The sequence below is a fragment of the Leuciscus leuciscus genome (assembly GCF_965113295.1).
Source record: "Leuciscus leuciscus genome assembly, chromosome: 20".
In the NCBI taxonomy this organism is placed as follows: domain Eukaryota; kingdom Metazoa; phylum Chordata; class Actinopteri; order Cypriniformes; family Leuciscidae; genus Leuciscus; species Leuciscus leuciscus.
In genome coordinates this window covers 22717235-22737529 of record NC_138744.1, presented here as the reverse complement: position 1 = coordinate 22737529, position 20295 = coordinate 22717235, and the positions used below count along the sequence as shown (strand labels likewise).

The window sequence follows — 20295 nt, the reverse complement described above, 5'->3', positions numbered from 1 at the left end:
AATGTTAGCGGAAATGTTCTTTCAGGAAACAAATGATCAGTTTATTTTTTTTAAAGCATATTACAGTTATATGCCACTTTGTTTGAACAGGGATGGCATTATTCCCTGAAAACATAATACTTTATATCTTTAAAGTTAAAAACCTATATTATGTACATTGTAGGAATTATGTACATTGTTATAACCTTGGGTGTTCCATACTATTTTAGGTAGCCATGTATAATTCATGATCCTGAATAAAATTATCACAATTTGTTAAAGGAAAAGTTCACAATTTGTTCAAATTTGTCCTTTTAGCATCTTGTGTCCTGGAGCACAACAAACTCCTCTTTCTCCACGAGTCTGCAGTCAGACAGAATTGATATTCCATGTTGAAAAGGACCGTATTTCTCACTGATTCCACTGTCTTATATCCAGCTGTCCTTGCTCCTCAGTGAGACAACTCACTCATAAAGAGGAAAACGGATGGTGGTCTGATTTTCTGTCCAGAGTGACACCCCACTTCCAAATTATAAGACAGTCTTTACATGATGCTTACATAAACACTTTGCATAGATGCTCATTTGGAGCAGGAACTGCATTTGGCGGTGCCATTTGCAAGAAATCCTGAGATGTCCAAGGAGCTCTGTTGGCACAATTCAGCATCATCCAAGAGTCTTTCTCAGGGTGTGGAGTACCCTGACATGGGTGCCCGCATCACCCTTATCAGCTCGAGTATATCCACAAAATAAATAGAAACTTCCCATATAAGTCCAAAGTTCTTGAAGGTCTTTTTACACAAGGCTTTAAAATAACACTAAAAAACTGGTAGAATAAGTCAGCCTGAGAAACTTGAAGAACGTACATATGGCTTCACAATGCAGCTGTAGCTATTTTCATGGTGTCCTGCAGGTTGCGCTTTCTTGTTTTGTCGCTGACTATTGTCTCCAGGTGAGACTCGGGGGCCCATCCACGTTGCCTGTCTGACAGACGGGTTCCTTCCACCCAGCCTGAAGGAAAGGGAGAGAATTCCATTAAAGCTGCCGTCGGCAAGTCTGGCAGATTGGGTCGATTAGCCAAAATTTTGAATGTTTACAACTCTCATGCCCCTCCCCACTACCAGCGAGCACCCTCCCATCGAGGTCGTGCTCGTCAGTGCGTCACTGTGCGTGTGTACCTGATTTTCTGTGAACGCGTCCGTCTCTTCAGCATCTATCAACACCATGGACTCGGAGGTAGGCTGCCCTGGCTAATCTATCCATAGATAACCGAGGAATTGGAAGCTTGTTAGTAGATTTTCTCTCCGCCATCACGCTTCATGCAGTCTCCAGGCGAACTTCAGGCGTGGCGTGTGCATGTGATATTAACGTGCGCGAGTGAGGGGGGATCTGTGGCGTGTGCACGACCTGTGATTGACAGTCAGATCTCACACCCCCCTGCGCTGATTGGACCTGATGAAGCGGGAGCGCTGGATTTTTGCAAAACAAATAACACGCTCCAGGTGGAGTTAGAAGCTCGGGTTTTTTTCTAAAACCACCTTATTTATGTTGTTCTGTCGGATTATAGTGTCGATTACACTGAATGTGATCAAAAAAATGTTGCCGACGGCAGCTTTAAAGGAATTTTTGTCAAAACATCCACTTGCAATTCAATACATCTGCTTGTAACGCAACATTAGCATCATGCCTGGCATTTCTAATAGGAACTGGTTTTGGTTTTAGTTCCTAAGAATAAACATACAGTATGCTCAGTGGAGTATTAATTCATTTATCAGTATTGTCAAGTCTCCTTTATTTACAGTGAGGAAAATAAGTATTTGAACACCCTGCTATTTCGCAAGTTCTCAATTCAGTTCAAGTTTTGTTCTCAGCTGATAGTGTCAGTACAGTCATATCGATAATATTGCTGAATAAGTGTATTTAATTTATGTCTTTTAAACCCCAACTAAGCAAGCCAAAGGCGACAGTGGCAAGGAACCCAAACTCCATCAGGTGACACTGCACAGAACACCTCATCAGATTCAGATCATAATCAGGGTGTGGGCGAATATACCCCGTTTACATAAACTGTGGCAATTAGGAATGAAATCTATTTGTGAAAGAATGTTTATCACACCTGATGACCCTCTAGTCTAGGGCAAATGACAAAACAGACATTCTACAACAGGGGTATTCAGTCTTGCTCCTGCAAGGCCACCTTCCAGCAGAGTTTTGCTCCAGGCCTGATTAAACACTCCTGAACTAGCTAATCGAGGGCTGCACCCAAAATCACATACAGTATGTGACAAAAGGAAGTGTTCGAATTCAAAGCACTCATAAAAGAGTAGGCAAAAAGAACCCGGATGACCTACTACCGGCGAGGTTCTGAAGGGTGCATACGATAGACACTTTACTATCCCATGAGGCAATGGGAGAGGACTTATAAATGGCAGAGAAGCGACGTAACTGATGCTGGTAGGTCACATGATAATGACAGCATGGCAGATGTAGTACATCCGAATTACATTTATACTAACACACATTCATTCTATAAAAACACACTTTTTTTGATGGTCATTGAATAATTACTTTTTTTAAATAAGTACCTACTCAAGAGAGTATGCGATTTCGGACGCAGCCTTAGGATCCTAAGGATCACAAGAAACTTCCAGGCAGGTGTTGGAGCTAAACTCAGCAGGAAGGTGGCCCTCAGCGAACAGGATTTGACATATAGAAAGTACTTTTTTAGTGGTTGCGAAGTAATCACTTATTTAAAATAAGTACCGACTACTCAAGAGAGTACGCAATTTCGGACACAGCCACTTAGTTCAGTTAAAGGAGCTCTTGCCTAATGAGCTGATGCTCTGAATCAGGTGTTAAATAAGGGTGACAGAGTGCAGAGTGATGGGACCCCAGGAGCTGTGTTTAAAATCACCCCATATACCCTCATTCACTATTCCCAACATTACTCCACTAATATAGGAGTGAATGAAAATGAGTGAGCAAATTTGGACACTGCGTGTGCGGAAAAGGGCTGCCGCTTTTGCATAGTTTGTGCTACTGTTTAATGGTATCTCCAGTAGTAATGAATAGATTTACTGTGAACTCTGACATGGAAAATCTGTATTAAAAATGTTACACCCGGATGATATTATGATATTACGCTGTAGCCACCAGTGGTTTAGAAAATGGATGGATGGATGATTCACTGGCGGGCGCCATATTTTGGCGAGACCCGGGAATTCATTCAACCCTCACAGTGCATTATGGGTATTCTCTGGCCGTTGAGTGTAAATCAGTTGTACACTCGTTATTCTGATGCATTATGGGATTGAATGAATGCACTCGATAACGTCCACACAAATGGCGGACGTATAGGGGGTGATTTCGAACACAGCCCAGGATTGAAACCCACTGCCTTAATCAAACATGCCAGAATCAATTCATCATCACGTTACAGCGTGAGCGATTAGAGAGCAGACGGATTGCTCTTGCTGTACTTTGATTACCTTTTAGCTCAATCCTCAATCAAACACACCTGAAACCTAACTCTTTAGGATTGTTTGAAAATTACAGGCAGGTTTGTTTGATTAGGGATGGAACTAAGCTCTACACAGTGGCCATCCAGGACTGAAGTTGCCCATTCCTCCATTAGGAGAGATTTGATATGTCAGATAAGGGAGACATCCTAATTGTGCACTGTTGGGAGTAGGCTCCAGGAACAGGGTTGTAAAACACTGATCTAGATGGCTTGAAGCAACAAGCTGTGCAATGATCTGCTGAGGACAAGACCATTCAATTCAACCGGTGGAGCAGGGAAACACAGACAATGCTCGATAGTCTGTATTAGCTGACCAGGCGAGATAAGAGCCAGTGAACCTTTGCAAATGTTGTTAGGACTTGTAGAATCACCGCAAATAGGCTTAAGGCATTTTCCAGACTATGTTCTGGAGGTCTTTAGTAGTATTTCTTAGTATAACTACGCCAAAAGATGTTGCTCTAAATTTGTGGACTGTCACTTACCATATACATTGATATAGAATAGATGATGATTATGATCTACAGTACATGAACTGACTTGAAAAAGCTTAGGAAGTTGTAGGAGGTTCTTGGATCATAGACCACTACAAAGAATTGTCCCATATCCCTTTTTATTCATAGTCTACACTGCAGAATTCTGAAACAACATCAGCTTATATTACTAGTTCCCCAAACTAGTTCTAGAACTAGTTCTCTTCTGCATCAACTGTAGAGATTAGTCTCATAAGTCTCATAATGTTGGTTATATACTTCCAGTGGAAGTTCCAAGACTAGACAATAACTGTATGTACTATACAAAAAGGCCAATGCAGGCTCTGCAGGCAATTCTGTACATCATCAGCATGACATGATCTGAAGATGAACGAAAATCTTACAGGTTTGGAACGACATGAGGGTGAGTAAATAATGACAGAATTTTCATTTTTGGGTGAACTAACCTTTTAACTTTAGGTTGCTCCAGAAGAACTGGCCTTGTAACTGTACTGTACATTAATCCAAATGATGTAATGTTCAATAGTAATGTTTTGCATGTGGTAGTGTACTGTTGTAGAAACCAAACTGAGCTGGCCTCAGATGTAGCGATAGAAAAATAAATTCTATTCATGATGCTTTAGAAAGACTTATCTTTCCTTTATGTGTTTAGCGTTATAACTCACCATCACTACTCTGCTGGTGAATTAATAGAACGTCAGCTTTCTCTAAACTGAGTTCATCTGGCTGCTGGGCGACAAAGGCTCTGATGCACTGCATTTGTGGAAAGTCTGCAACTGGGAAAAGAGAAATTCATATTGTTAGCATTAGAATATTTATTTTGAAATTGCAAGAGCAGGAAGTGGAACATACCCTCAACTGCACTGAAGTCAATCTTAGGATAAGGACGTGAGAGTGCTGATATCCAGCGCAATTTATCAGCTCTGAGAGAAGATGGGTACAGATTAGTTATGCATCATTCTGCTCAACCAGATAGCAAAACAATAGACTGCCTGACTGAACTTCATATATGCTATGCAATAAAGTTTTCAAAGTGACAATAGCAGGGGTGTCCAATTCTGCTCTTGGATGGCCACTTTCCTGAAGAGTTTAGCTCCAATACATTTGCATGAAAGTTTCTAGTGATCCTAAGGAGCTAGTTTGAGTTTGTTTAATATAGGGTACGTTTGATGACGACAATGATGTACAAAAAAGGTTTCGTGTTTTTCGCATACAGACAATGTTGTCAAAATGATCCCCGTTCACATGGATCCGCGAAAACGAGCGCACAGCCATCTGTAGATTTGTATCTTTGAACTTCCGGTTTTGGGGTAGCTCTGTATATCTCTATGGCACCGCTGTTGAAGAGTAATTAGCTGGTGAAGTGGATTTACTTATTGAAGGGTTATCGAAAGTTATCATGAGCTTTGTAATGTTTGAAGCACATGTCATAATAAATGTCAATAGACCGGGAAGATTTTAAAACGAGCATATCATTCATAAATCTGTAAGATCGTACCTTCATGCAGTGGAAATACAAAGCGGAAGACAGTACACAACGAGCGCAGCACTGAAAAGGGGCGGAGCTACATAAGGTCTCAGGGAACGACAACTGGCGGCCCGCGGGCCAAAACTGGCCCGCCAGCAATATTTTCTGGCCCGCCGTATTATTTTGGAAGTCCTAAATGCTGCACAAAACTCTTCCACTACTTGAGAAAAGCCGTAGTCGCGCGGCGATTTCACCGCCGCATAGGCTACTGTGTGAAACACCCATAGGGAATCATGCGGCACGGGATTACATTTTAAAGTATAACTGTGCGTTCACACCGGACGCGAATAGCGCGTCAAATTTGCGCCTGCCGCGTCAAGTTATACGCTTGACCACTTTGTGTTCATTCGCGCGTCAAAAGACGGTAGCGGTCAGAACTCTGGTGTACTTTGGACGGAGCGGGCGGTCTGACTGACAATAGCCCACTCGCACTCCCGACATCTTTTGACAGCATATCCGCACTTAATTCTGACCGCCTGTACACCTATCTCTGAGGAGCTGTTTGGTACTGAAACCATTGTCAGTCAACAACATTCTTTTTTTGCAAGGATGTTTGAAATAGTTCGGCAGAAAATAGCCTACTTCATTTGTCAGTAGGGCAATATGATTTTCGTTTATGTTGCTTAGAAATTTGAGTGATAGGCTTTGTCCTATTTAATTTATGTTAGGCTATTTATATTTCATAATTTTTTTCTGTGGCATTTTTTTTCTCTGCTGACAGTACAATGTTAAAATAGCCTAATATTTATATTGACACGAACACAATTTTTGTATAGAATTTATTATAGGCTACTTAATCTCATTCTTGCCGTTAGAGACATTTGAATGTAAGATTATGGAAACAAGATCTAAATTTTGCGGAACCGTCAGGTCGGGAAATAAAGCGGGTGAACACAGAGTGTATTTTAAGCGGTTGCTGAATAGAACCTTGTGGGAGCGGGACAGAAAAAAAACAGTCCCGCGCAGACCTCCTTAAACCTTAGGTGTGTATGTGTGTGTCCCGAATAAATAATAATACAAAAAAAAGGAATACATTTCAAAAGTCGGACTGTAAGCGAATGAGTATGATTGCTATTCACACCTTTATTAAAATGGCTGTAATCTGTTACCACAATAGTACTTGATCTGTTTAAAATGATTTCCTTGATATATGCCTAAGGTGTTAAATTAAAAATCAAAATTATAATTTGTCTAATCCAGTAATTATTTTTTTCTATTTTTGATCTGAGCACAATCAGAAAATCAGAAAACCCATAGTTATTCGTTTTTTTCATTTTAGTTCAGGAAATAAATAATGGAAAAACAAGTCGTTTTTCATCTTTTTATTTTTGGTTGTAATTTCAAAAAAACGATTGAACGAATGATCCACGGACGGTGACGGACCCATCATATTCCGCGATTATAGGCCTATATAAAAGTATTTAATTTGTATCCATAGGCCTACTCTGTGTAGCTGGCCCGCCATCTACTGGCAAAAAAAAATATTGGCCCGCGGCCAAAGTTACTTGCCGACCCCCTGGTCTATAGACTAAACATGTTATATACATGCACATGATGTCACCGTTTTCACAACTCTAGCCTGGTTTCCATTACAGATTAGCGCAAAACTTTTGCAATATTTTCTAAATGTTGATAAAAAACGAATTCAGAATGACGCCGTTTTCATTAACCGATGTTATGCGACTTTTTCCTCTCTCGATAAGTCATTCCAAAAATCATGGCAACGGATGTTGGTAGTGTTCTGTCCAAACATTAAAGAACGGTCGACTTTTATGTACGCCAGGTGGTTCCATTTCAGTTTTTCAAAATATTCCTTTTTTAGAATTGCCTGAAAAAAAAAAATGCAAAAAAAAAAAAAAAAAAAAATGGACAGCCATTTTTAGTGGTGTCTGAAACCATAATGGACGTTATTGAGTGCACTCCTTCAATCCCACATTGCACTGCAATAACGAGTGTACAACTGATGTACGCTCAACAGCTGTCCGAATTCGCTCACACGTTTTCATTCACTCCTTCAATAGAACTGTATTAGTAAACTAACGTAGGGAATAGTGAATGAGGGTTTAGGGGGCGATTTTGGATTCAGCTGTAATTTGCGGACCAGACAAAGTTGTCTGCGATTCTTCCTATTGTAAAGTCATGCAATGTTTAACCCCCTGTCTCTGATCCATTGTGCAATGTGCTAGTATAGTCGTGCAGTGTGAAAAGAACAGTGATATGACGACTTTGAAAATCGTGCAATGTGAACTCGGCATAAAGCTAGAGCTAAACTCTGCTGGAAGGTTCCCCCAAGGAGCAGGACTGGACACCCCTGCCCTACAGCCTCGTGGACTTCACTGGCATGCGCACACGGCAGCCATTGCATGAGACTTACTGAGTTTCTGTCTTCAAAAGCAGGGCTTTTTGCGACATGTGCAGACGGAACAGGTTTTTCTGTAAGGAATGCAGTTTAAACCTGCAGTTCTCAACCCGCAGCTCTGACACAGGAACATGGTCGATAACTGTAAACCTACCCCCTCTGCAAAAAGGAAGTTAGCAAAGTTATGCATCATAAATTAATTTTTTCAAAGAATATGAATGACAATTGAAAAATGGATGTTAATGAAGGTCAAACATACTCCTTCCACAAAGAGAGCAGGAGATAGTCGTTAAAAAGGTGCATGTAAACACTTCTTTCATCTTCCCTGTCTTTCAGGGAAAAGTCTCTCAGTTCAGTCACAGGTCCCTCTCGCACCAGTCTGCGGGACTGACTGATCAATGGAAGAGTCTAACAGACACAAATAAAATACATTATTATAAATATCATTATTTATTTGGCCTTCAGTACAAATGAAGTTGTTTAATGTGTCATGCTCACCCTACACTCAAAGTCAACTTTGGCATTGAGAGTCACAAGTGACTCAATGTTCTTCATTTGAGAGATACTTTCATTACTTTCCTGGATCATCTGTAAAGCAGCAAAAGAAGCATGGGAGAGTGGTAAGAGAGAGAAACTGAGATAACTGATAAGAAATTCCAATGCAGAGATGTGGGTGACATAACCACATTGTTTCAAGTACATAAAGAGTAGTCTCACCTTTTCAAGTAGTTTCATGGCCTTAATGGCCTGTGCTTCATCCTTGGTCTTTGGAGCGGTTCTCTTTACTATATTCTAACGATAAAGAAAAGAGAGCATTGATGATCATGTTGAAATACTATTGGCTTATTTGGACAACATTCAAACATAGATGAAGAATGTGAGAGGCAGATTTAAACAGGACCGATGAAGTCATTACCTGCACTAGCAGTTTGAGGCGAGTGATCCTTTGGAACGGCAGAATGAGGAAAGATCGTAAAGGCAGTCGTTGACAAACCGGGTTACGCTGTAACTTTTCCACAACTCTACGGAATTCATGACTCTCGTCCCTATGAGAGATGGTGGAAAGAATCAAAGAAATTGTATGGACAAGAAGAAAAGGAAGAAAAGCACATTTTCCACTTCAGACAATTGCAAACAAATACTCACATTAATCTTTGATATGTCTTGTCCTGATATGATTGGTTGGTAAGGTATGGCACATAGACGTTTCGGAATTGTGGACAGTGTTTGATAATGGTGTCGCAGACGGTAAAGTACATTATGTCCTTCTCTACTGTTTCTTCCAGGTGAGACAGAAACCTAAATTAAAAGAAGCATATATTAGTGGCATAATTCAGATTTCAGAGCAGACATTTTAGAACTGACTCCAGGGTGTTGTCAGAGTTCAACTGAAAAACGATTGGCTGGAGATGAAGATTTCATGCACATTTAGGGAGTCAAAGTTGTCAAATGGTGTCAGCAGCACCAGATGTAGAGAACTGAACATTTTTCTTCAGTAATTCTGTTATTGTTCAATGACATGATTCTAACCTGTGACTGATGGCTCTAACATCATTTAGCCTGGAGAACAGCCAATTTTTGTCTTGTGAAGACAGGATAACATTGAGCTGCTTGGACATGACAAAGTTCTCCACTACGATGTCCAAACTGCGGCAGTATGATGCCTCAGAGGTCACGACCTCAAACCTCACCTGAAAAAAACAGATTCTTTATGGTTATGTGTCCTTACTAGTACAAATCAATATCTCACAATGTTGTTTTATATCTTATTGACAAACCTTCTCTCACAATTGCCTTTTTATTTTTACTATGAGGGCAGAAACAGAATTCCATATTGTCCAGATAGTGTATACAGTGGACACTTAAGTCAAACTTAAATGTGTATGAATTTCATGGCATTTGATAACAAAATATCATAGTGGATTCTTTTCTGTAAAGAAGTGACTTCACTTCAGTTCCCCCCAAAATGATTGTTTTGTTTAAAAGCATACCTGTGCTTTTTGCATATAATAAGCCCCGCGAAGCGTCGTGCCCAACAACGCCCCTTTGCTGTTCTAAATCCACTGTAAAGCATGGCTTCAAGGGTCTTATTGCTTCTATAAAACGTTTACTTCATTAAAATATTCATTTTAATATTTATTTTATTCCTAAAATAAACACCAGCAACAAAAAATATAACGTTATAACCACTGATCTATATAGAATATCTATTATAGATCAGTGGTTATAACACAAATTGATTCCTCTGCCAAGCAATGTAGTTCCAAAGAGGTTGCTAAGCAACACATGCAGCAACAAAGAATCACAAATGGCAGTTGCGCAGTAATACTATGTAATGCGGTCACAGGTGTATGTTTGTTGAGTAATTTACAACGGCTTCGAACGCGGCTCAACCAATCAGAATCAAGGACCGGAACTATCCGTTTTATAATTTGTAAATAATTTGAATTTTATAATTGTAATCGTTTTCAAAAACTTGCACTTTAAAAAAAAAACTTCCGTTTTCAAACGTTGTTATCATGTAAATAAAGCGCATGAAAAGTTTTCCATTTTTAGTTGAAAACGGCGTCGTGTAAATGTCCCTTAGTGTTTCAAAATACGTTTTATGGCAACTGAGTTTTATGCAATGTTAGGTGATACTGAATCAATAATTCTACCTCCTGCAGACGTCTTGCATCTTCATTGAGTTCCCCAAAATCTGGGCTGCTCCTCACTCCCGGGAGCTCCTGCCACAGTGTTGGTGAGGATGCAGAGATGGACAGGTGAGGGGAAGGGGGTCTGTTTATGGATTGCTGAGGCACATTAAGACTTTTAAAGGAGTTGGTTTGAGACAGAGTGTGGATGACTGGAGGGAGAGGTGGGAGAGGTCTGTGTGATAGTTTAGGGGAATGATTTGGAGAAGAAGATGAACGGATATTGAGATTATCTCCACTTATTGATAGAGAATCGGTATGAGACAGCAGGATCTCTCGGTTCTGGACCACCTCACTGTATTCCTGATACAACTGAGAGTCTGCAAGAGAAAGAGACAGAGATATCATCATCTATATGGTTCTAGAGCCATATAATAGGTTCTTACCTAGAAAATCTTACCAGATTTTATATTGGATATCACTGTAAAAAGTGATCAGTTGACTTAACTTTAAAAAAAAAAGGGTATGTCAAAGTGTGATCGTCAACGAGTGGATCTCTGAGCTGGTGTGAGTGAGTGGAGGCGGGGCTAATTTGCATATTTATAGAACTGCATATACTAAATGAGGCAAGGGTGTAGTTACATTCAAGCTATTTTAAGGCATTTTTAAAGGAAAAAACGTTTAAATATGTCATTTTGGTGATCAAAGCTGAGTTTTAAGGGATACAATTATTGACTACAGGGGGACTTTCATTTTAAGGCAATGGGTTTTCCTCACTTTTTTAAGTTAAGTTCCTCACTTTTTACAGTCAGGTACTAAAATGTTTTATCACACAAATGTCCTTAAAATCAAGCAATGTCATTTATTAATATTACCAGGAACTTCATTAGCAACCAATGATTCGTACAAAATACATTGTGGTTGGCATAAACCAGCCATGTTTATTTTCATTGCAAGTGGGTAATATCTTTTACCTTGGGTTGTTTTGTTCATGGTTTTTGAGGATGAGGGCATGTCATGCAACTTGCCTATGCTGACATTAGGCATTGTTTTTACCAAAAAACAGCTGAATTTGCACCAAAATTACGGAAAGTGTTTTCTCCTGCCTTTAAAACGTGACTAAGTCTATTTAATTTGTTTTATTTAACTATGCATAACTTTATGTTTAGTTGTATTTTGTATTATTTGGATTAAGTATTGTTTTTTCCTGCTTTCCACAACCCTCCCCAGAACAGACTGGGGTTACAAAGAAAAACAATGACAAATAATACAATTATAATCATAAAATCATGTCTAATTAGATACAGCAAAAGGCAGAAAAAAAAGCTAAGCCAGTTTATCCACCAGGTGAGAAACATTAGTTTAGAGAAAATCACAAGAGGTCAGAGTACAGTAGTTTGAAGTAGTAAATTAAAATAGCTAAAAAAGATGTACAAGCACAAACATCCATGAAAAATCCATTTCTTTTTTCTTTTTGTAATACTAAGTTAGTATTTGCAGCTGTTTATCTGCAGTTCCAAGTGATGTGCAAGCACAAACCTGTTCTTTGCCTTGAGGCCTAGCAAAGTAGCATAGTTAGGAATGACAAAACTTTCAGTGCTCTGAACATCTTAACTGTAACCCATAAAGATGTATTTAATAGATTTTGCACATTAAAGCCAGTTACAATCATATTATGTACACAACAGTACAATAAGTACAGAGGGGCACGTAAAATGGTTCTTGTCATGTCAACAAAAAAGGGATTTGTATGTTTTGAATGTGTCTTTGTAATGTTTTAATTCACTTTAAAATACTAATCATCTGTTATAACCATGTACATATACATTGTCATGTACATGTAAAGATCAGCCATGTGTTGCATAACAAGAAAATAAATAAAAAAAGACACTTACTAAAGAATTTAGAATTCCTCTTTTTTGTCCTCCCAAGTTTCCTGAAAGTAAGACAGAGAGAAAGAGAGAGAGAGCAAATGATAACTGAGATATTATGGTCATTTGTAAGACTTTCCACAAACAGAATACTGCCAGAGGTGATGGACTGCATTAAGACCCTATATGTGGTTGGTAACCCACATGGGGTTATACAGTATACATGCTGTAAAGTCCGGTTCTCCTACCTTAGATCCATTTCACTCCAGGTGGAACTTAATTCATCCTCCTCACCATCTATACAACCAAAACACAGAAATCAGCACATAACACAATGCTTTTATTTGGCATCATACTTCTTAATCTTCCCTTAACCAAGATAGAATTAGAATTTAAGCAGCCGAAAACAAGTAATATGTCAACTCAAGCAAAACAGATGGGGAATGTTTTACATGGACCAACACATGTTGTACATAAGGAAACACTTCAAGATCTTGCTTTCAAGTGATTAACTGAAGTTAGACTAGACTGTAAGACCTCTGGCGCAATTCAACAGCTCTAATGGAAATGTGGCAATAAACTAATAATAACCCTAATGCAATCAAAAAAAAATTCTGAAGAAAAAAAACAGGAAAAGGTACTGTGGGAGGACTTGTTAGTTATTACATGAGAGTGGTTTAGTTTGTGAAACAACGGAAATCTGGCAGTTAAAAATTCTGCCTCTTCCAAGAAATGCTGCTGTTTAAGGAGTCTTCAGTGGTCATGACTCCAACCCCCGCAAGAATCCCCAGGAGCTTCTAGGCTATTCAAATGAGACCACACACACAAAAAAAAAAGTACACGAATTTCTTTAAAATAGTCCTAAAAGTTGACCCTTTCTCAGGACTAGTTTACAATCAGTTGTATGTTTCTGTTGTCATCAAAATCTGTCTTTGGCTAATTTTGTCAGGCACAGTCAATATGAATGAAAACCGTGAAGCAAAATGATAGAAATGACCATAGCCTGGGACATTTTGTGCTCTCTTTCTTTAATGAGCACAACCAATCCATTTGAAAATTTGGTAACAAATCATTTCAGATTTCATAGAAAAACTGGATGTTCAACAAGAAAAAATGTAGGGGCCATATTTTTATCCATGCGCTGTTTAAAAACATTGGTCACACTTTAGATTCACGTCCAATTCTCAATATTAACTAAATATTAACTATGACTTTTGCCTCAATAAACTCCTAATTACTGCTTATTAATAGTTAGTAAGGTAGTTGTTAAGTTTAGGTACTGGGATTAAGGGATGTAGAATATGGTCATGCAGAATAAGGCATTAATATGTGCTTTATAAGTACTAATATACAGCCAATATCCTGGTAATATGCATGGTAATAAGCAACTAGTTAATAGTGATAATTGGACCCTAAACTAAAGTGTTACCAAAATATTTAATACAGCTCTGCATGCCCTGGATATGAATTTTGGACATTTTTTTAATCTATTCCATGGCTAAAAAAATAGATAAATAAAGATTTAACAGTCTCAACATACCTGTCAGTGAAATGTTAGGGATTCCAAATTGCATGACAGGAAAATAAACCTGACCCACCCATATTGACACTTATTTACGGGAAGATGACTCATAGAATTCTGTGTTGCACTCTTGCATAAGCACATTTAAACTCTCTACTTGACATTACAGCACTGGTATATTAACTTTGATAGAATAGGTTCAGCAAGTGGGTCATTGAATGTCCAATTTAGCCTTCTTATGTTAATTCTCCTCTCACCTGATATGTTGAATATTCTCGTCCTGCGGTCCCTTCCAACTCCTTCTCCCTCTTCCTCCTCTTCTTTCTGATTCTCTTCATCTTCTTTGGTTTTCTCCGCTGCCTTTCGGAACCCTCGCCTCTTTATGCGAGACTCATTCCCCAAATCTTGAAAACTACTAGAGCTCAGAGCGACTTTCTTTATACAATCTTTCTTTTTAGAAACTTGTTCTTCTACCTTCCTGTCTGCCTCTCCTTCTAAGGAAACCATGTGCTGGATAGAACTAGGATCAAGCCGGTCATGTTCCTCACTCAACTCTCTCTCCGTCCCTCCCTGTTTTTCTCCTCCCTCTGTTAGTTCTTCCTCTTCCCTTGATTTGTCCATTTCTCTCTCACCCTCTATTTGTGTGTTGGTTTGCATGTCTATGTGTGTAACACTACCTCTTGTATTTTCTGTGTCCACCGCATTCAGACCCAGGATCTCTTTCACCACGTTCTTGGCCCATCTAAGATGAGGAGCCGTAGAGCATCGCTTTCGTTCCTCGGTTGTGCCCCATGTGTCATCTGAATCAAAATGCTTCACGGTTTCTCCAGTAGTTTCTTTTTCTCCTCCTTGTAATGTGTCTTCAATATGAATTTCTGGAGCCCCATTACCATTATCCTTGCATGGCCCTAAAGTTTCAGAAGGCTGTGTTGGGAAGAGTTGGGTGCCTTGTTCTGATGCCTCATTGGAAATAATCGTTTGGCCTTCCAGTGATGTTACACCCTCTTTTGCCAGGTCATTAATTTCTGTTGCCTCCCCTTCGTCCTCATTAGGAGAAAGAGTGAGGTCATCCATCGCTCTTTCAATGTCTTGTTCACTGTGTTCAACCTTTTCAAATGCATTTTCAGTGCTCATTTCACCTTGGTTGTCCACATCATGACTTGAATGCTGATTGGCTGCTTCCTCAACAGTAGTATCTACATATGCATTCTGTTTGGTTTGGGACTCGGGAAGGGTCTGACCAATCACACAAAAAACTTTCAGGGGTCCTTTTGGAGCCCTAGGATCTGCTCTCTCGTGCAATGTTTGGTTTTCCAGTTCTTCATCTTTTCTGATCTCTCTGCCCTGAGCAGTTTCATCTTCAGCAACTCTACCATCCCAGAATTCTTTGCAGTCTTCAAAATTCTCTTCCTCAGCATCATCCCCTCCACTGGAGACTGTCACAAATCCATCTTCTGCTGGCATCATTCTGTCTTTCTCCGGTTCAGATTCTCCCTCACTTCCTTCCTCATTACCCAAGTACTCGTGTCTATTGTTTTTTTCCTGTTCCTCTCTGCCTTCCTCTTCCATGTTATCAGTCACATTCTCCGTGTCCATCTGCCGCTCTGTTTCCAGGTCTTCACTTTCACAAACCACGTTCCCTTCCATGCTTTTCTCCTCCCTTTCTACATCCACATCCCTCATGAACTCCCCTGCCCTTTCAAGTTCTCTATACTTGTCCTCAAGGCTCTTTTTCTTGTTTTCTTTCTTTCTCTCAGGTTCTTCTTCTTTACCAGTTGTCTTGCTTTCTTTGTATCTTTGGTTGTACCTCTCTCTAGCTCTCTCTCTCTCTGTGTACTCCTTTTCTAAATGGGATTCTTTTCTCTCACTTCGAGGTTCCAGCCACATTTTCCGTATCCTGGTCTTAGCTTGCTTTGTAACTGCTTCCTCAGCAGCAAAGCGTTCACCCTTCTCTTCTTCCCTCAGTGCACTCTTTACTTCCTGCTCTTCCTCTGTTCTTCCCGTCAGTTTCTCTTTATCAATCTCAGTGTTTTCTCGTTCTCTGTCATTAGGGTTCTCTCTCATTTCCCTCCCTTGTTCATTCTCGACAACACTTCCTGAAATCAGCTCTTCACTACTTTGTCTGCTCTTCTCCATTTTACTTCTCTCTTTCTCTCTGTTCTCTCTCCTCCGCCTCTCCCTCTCTTCAATCTCTCTTTCAGAATACCTATCCCTCTCTCTTATCCTTTCTCCATCTCTATACCTCACTCTCTCAGTTGTGTATGAGTATGCATCTCCGTGCACTCTTTTCTCTTTGGAGTCTCTAATTTTATCTCTTAGTTTATCTGTCTCTCTGAGTCGCTCCAAATTTTCCCCTATTGGATCACGATAACCTGTTTCCCGGTAATCTCTTTCTCTTGGCATCACCATGTCTTGCCTTCTCTCTGCTTCTCTATCTCTACGTCTGTCTCTCTCTCTAACTCTGTGTACCCTTCGATCTGCATCGCTGTCTCCTTCACTCTTGCAGAGTTTGTGTCCATGTTTAGCATCCTCTTCTCTCTTCCTTTCCTTAACCCTGTCTCCATCACTGTCTCCTTCGCTTTTTGTATCTCTTTTCTTAGATCTCTCTCCCTCTCCCTGTCTCTCAGTCCTCATTTCCCTATCTGAAAAGCTCTCTATCTCTTGTTCCATGAGTCGAGGATAATACCTGTCTTCTCTGTCTCTTTTTCTAAGTTTGTCTCTCTCTCTGTCTGTCTCTCTTTCCCTAATGCCTGAAAGGTCAACAACCCCTGGGTAACTTTCTCTCCTTCTTTCTTTCCTTCCAGAGTCAAACTCCTTTTCTCGTTCCCTTCGTCTCTCTGGCTCCTCCTTCATGGGCCTTCTCGTTTCATTTTTCTTCAACTCCTCCCTGTATCTCGTGTTTTCTCTTTCACTCTGTGTGTCCATTTCTCTGTATCTCCTTCTTTCCCTCTCTCTTTCATTTTCATACAAAATGTCTTTCTGTCTTATTAAGTGATGCTCCCTTTTATATTCTGAAAGTGGCATCCTTCCATCTCTATCTTTGCTTGGTTTTGTCATTCTTGGAAAAGTGTCCCCTTTTCTCCTGTCATTGTCTCGGTCTCCATATTCAGCATGTTCTGACACTGATGACTTTCCATTTGCATATCGATCTCCATCTCTCCGCCTGTCTCTTTCTCTCCAGTCAATCTCTCCATCTCTTCTTCTGGTTGCAGGAAATTTCTCCCTACCCTTAGTCCAATCATATGAGGCTGGCTCTATTTCTCTTTCTTTGTCTCTTGGTCTGTCCATGTTTTGATGTTCCCAAGTCTCTTTACATAGGTCTCCTTTGCTGATTAGCTGGTCACGGTTTGCGTTGATTGACAGAACCTGTCTAGTGCACCTTAAGAAGACTCTATTTGCACACTGTCTTGAATGGCCCAATTAGTTTGACAGGTTTCCATGTCAAAATAGAGAACCTATAAGGGGTGAAATGTTGTGAAAAGTCAAAAAATAAACCAACCAAAATTCATATTCCAAAAGGATCACAGTCAAACATATTCTGGGAAATCTTTAAAACTTTAGAGTATCTTGTTGCAACATGTCAGATATACATCTTGGCAGCTTACACAGTCACGATTAACGTGGCCTGGCATTTTCTTGCACCATACACTACCAGATAAGTTACAACACAACAGAAATATACAGTTCTTGTCAAATAAGTCACTTCAAATCAGTGTTATGATGCATAATAGATATTGGCAATTATACTAAACTTATACACTCCTATAAACTAATTTAACTAATAAGAACTGTGACACTATGAAATATTAATGCAGTTGATATGCAAAACCGCCTGATTGTCAGTTCAGCAAAATGAAAACGAATCAGTCCTTACAAAGAATGTAGTTGAACCAACCACTGCCCTATGCTATTCTTGTTACTTGTTCAGAGGCATTTCAAATAATTCATGCATAGGAAGAGCCAAAACACTATTAAGAGGGGTTGAAAGAACACAGCTTCAACAAAGCTGACTCATGTCAAAATGTAAGGAATTATATTAATGCACAAAAGCTTTAACAAATTCTACAACATAAACACAGATAGATATTCCCAAGCATGACAAGGCAATATTTGCCTGTGATGTGGACATGTTTGTTTACAAGAACTGTTTGTTTTACTAAAGTTAGAAAAAAAGGATAGAAGAAAAAGTTTTGGGGATAATGCAGAGGACTCACCTGAGAAATGTCTTGGGGGACGCTTCTCTGTCTCTCCCCCTCTTTTTCTTTGCTTTCCAGACAAAGTGAAGCTAGCAGGAATTGCACAACTCATAGACATTCCACATATCAGTGTTTGTCCACTGAGAGAACCAAAGTCAAGTGAGATAAATGATCTACTGAAAACACTGATATAATTATCCGGCCTGTCTCTGTCCTACTTAATCTGTTCATGTAATCAAAAATTGTTTTCAACACAGTAAAGTTTCTCACCGTGTTCCTCTCTTTTTTTCTGTTTCTCTCTCTCTCGCTCGTCCCCTCCTCCCGCCCTTCTCAAATTCCCAAACAAGTTTGAACAGATTGACACTTATCTTCCTCCCTCCTCCTGCTTCTGTCCTTATACTTTTCCCCTCCAGCACTGTCTTAAATGATCCAAAAGTACATGTCTGTTTAAGCTTACACGCAGCTTTTCGTTGCTTCTCATAAACTCAGTAGACTCACAGTGATTGCGTTACAGCTTGTTCCAGTAATTCAGCCCTTCACTCACCTCACGCTCACTGGCACTGCATGCTTCAGCCTCACAGAAACAGGAAGTTCACAGTCTGCTTCTCTCTTCTGTGCTGTGATTGGTGGAGCTGAAGATGCTGGGTGTGTCTTTTTTCTCAGGTAAAGGCATGGGAAAGAGTGAGAGCAAAGGGGGAGGGGCGGACAAGTATGAGTGTGTCCATACACCGTAACGTCGTCAGCAGCTTACGTAACACAAAAAAAAAAGCAACAGTTCTCAGTAAAAGCTGTAAAAGACAGCAGGAAGCACAGATGACACATTAGGATGTATAAATTGTAAAAAAAAATAAAAAAAATAATGTTTTATAAAACTTTAGAAATCTACTTCTTTTTGCTCTCTATGTGCAAAGCCTTTCAAATTATGTTTAGTTTGTGTATTTATGGTATATTTTTGAGTGGTCAGTCAGCAATATTGGATCCAGATTTTTTCAATTGTAAGCATTATCTTTGTAATCCAAAAATGCACCAGTTTAATTGATTATTTTGTTATAAATAGTCAAGTTTCCTGTCATCATATTGAACCATCTGAATAAGCTCAGCTCCAGAGTATGCTGTTATCTGAAAGCAAACATGCAAAACTTGATCTAAACAAAGCTAATACAAATCAATGAAATGTCCTGGACAAAGGTTAAGAGAAATGATCAATCATCATGTTCTATTGTAAGGCAAAAAAATACTAATTTGGGAAGACTGCAATAAACTAATCAGATACTTTCAGTGCAATGGCAAAGATTGAGCATATCCTGACACCCAAAAAGGTTAGTTAGTTGGTTAGTTAACTAGTATCACAAAAAGTAATTGCAGGAGAACAGATATATAAAACATAGGCTACAATACCAAAACATGTCTCACAAAAAACTAGTGGACTTTAATGACTTTGATATTATAAGTATTTAGTTCATCATTTAAGTTTATCCTTTATTCTGTTTGATTTATATCCATTTGTATTCACATGTATTCATTTCTAGCATTTTCCAAGAACATGAATGTTGTTTGTGTTCACTATTCACAATATGTTAAGAGATATAGCTTTAGTTATATTGGACTCACTCCAATGACTGATGTTTCTTATAGAATTTATAGTTCAAGGTACCAGATGTGCTTCTCCATAAATAGTGCTTTAAAAGACTATATAAAATGCTTGCTGTGCATGCTTTCTTTCTTCTAAAGGTGTCAAAACCACAACGGGTAGGCCTATATATTTTAGTCTATCTATTCTTGCAGTTCATGACCAGAGCTGGGTCCGAAAGCTTTAGAAATGCTGCAATCGGAGGATGCATGCATCAAGGCATGTCGAATTCAATGTTAGTTTCACTTCCTGTCTCCTGAGATAGCTTCATCTGATCGTGTTTTGAAGGCAGCATAGCTGTATCCTTCGCTACCTTTGATATCCCACAATCCTGTGCTTTCCATTCTGTGAAAGTTGTCATCAGTTTGAGTAAATGTACATTTTTGACCAACATTTTCCATTACTGATATCATTTCTAGAGAGAAATTACTATAGTGATTAAATATTTGCTAGTTATCTCCAAAGCTAGCTCTATTTTGCTGTAGATCATTTGGTGGTTGATTATGATTTCACTTTTCTTTACTAACTTTAGTTAGTGTGTAATGTTGCTGTTTGAGCATAAACAAC

At 39.3% G+C, this 20295-nt stretch overlaps 1 protein-coding gene across 2 annotated transcripts; it reads right to left on the bottom strand.

Moving 5' to 3' along the window:
- Nucleotides 1-16: 16 nt before the first annotated feature.
- Nucleotides 17-18626, bottom strand: arhgef5 (Rho guanine nucleotide exchange factor (GEF) 5). Of its 2 annotated transcripts, none has more exons than XM_082150236.1 (15): nt 18117-18626; nt 14160-17357; nt 12629-12677; nt 12405-12445; nt 10534-10889; nt 9407-9567; nt 9023-9175; nt 8793-8922; nt 8594-8668; nt 8375-8464; nt 8136-8284; nt 7892-8035; nt 4842-4912; nt 4655-4765; nt 17-989 (listed from the first exon to the last, which is right to left on the bottom strand). In XM_082150236.1, exons 2-15 carry the CDS (start codon nt 17188-17190, stop codon nt 853-855), a joined length of 4698 nt encoding a protein of 1565 aa, XP_082006362.1. In that variant the 5' UTR covers nt 17191-17357; nt 18117-18626; the 3' UTR covers nt 17-852. The 2 variants fall into 2 exon arrangements, with proteins under 2 accessions (XP_082006362.1, XP_082006363.1); XM_082150237.1 differs by having other exon boundaries at nt 14580-17357; nt 18117-18623.
- Nucleotides 18627-20295: the final 1669 nt, after the last annotated feature.

What these genes read in the sequence shown, in the direction of transcription:
- arhgef5 (XM_082150236.1), bottom strand. Translation starts at nt 17,190, where the DNA reads ATGGACAGACCAAGAGACAAAGAAAGAGAAATAGAGCCAGCCTCATAT. An exon ending in AAGACATATCAAAGATTAAT is followed by an intron (nt 8,923 to 9,022) that starts GTGAGTATTTGT and finishes CATCTCTCATAG; the next exon opens with GGACGAGAGTCATGAATTCC. An exon ending in TCACCAGCAGAGTAGTGATG is followed by an intron (nt 990 to 4,654) that starts GTGAGTTATAAC and finishes CCTTTCCTTCAG; the next exon opens with GCTGGGTGGAAGGAACCCGT.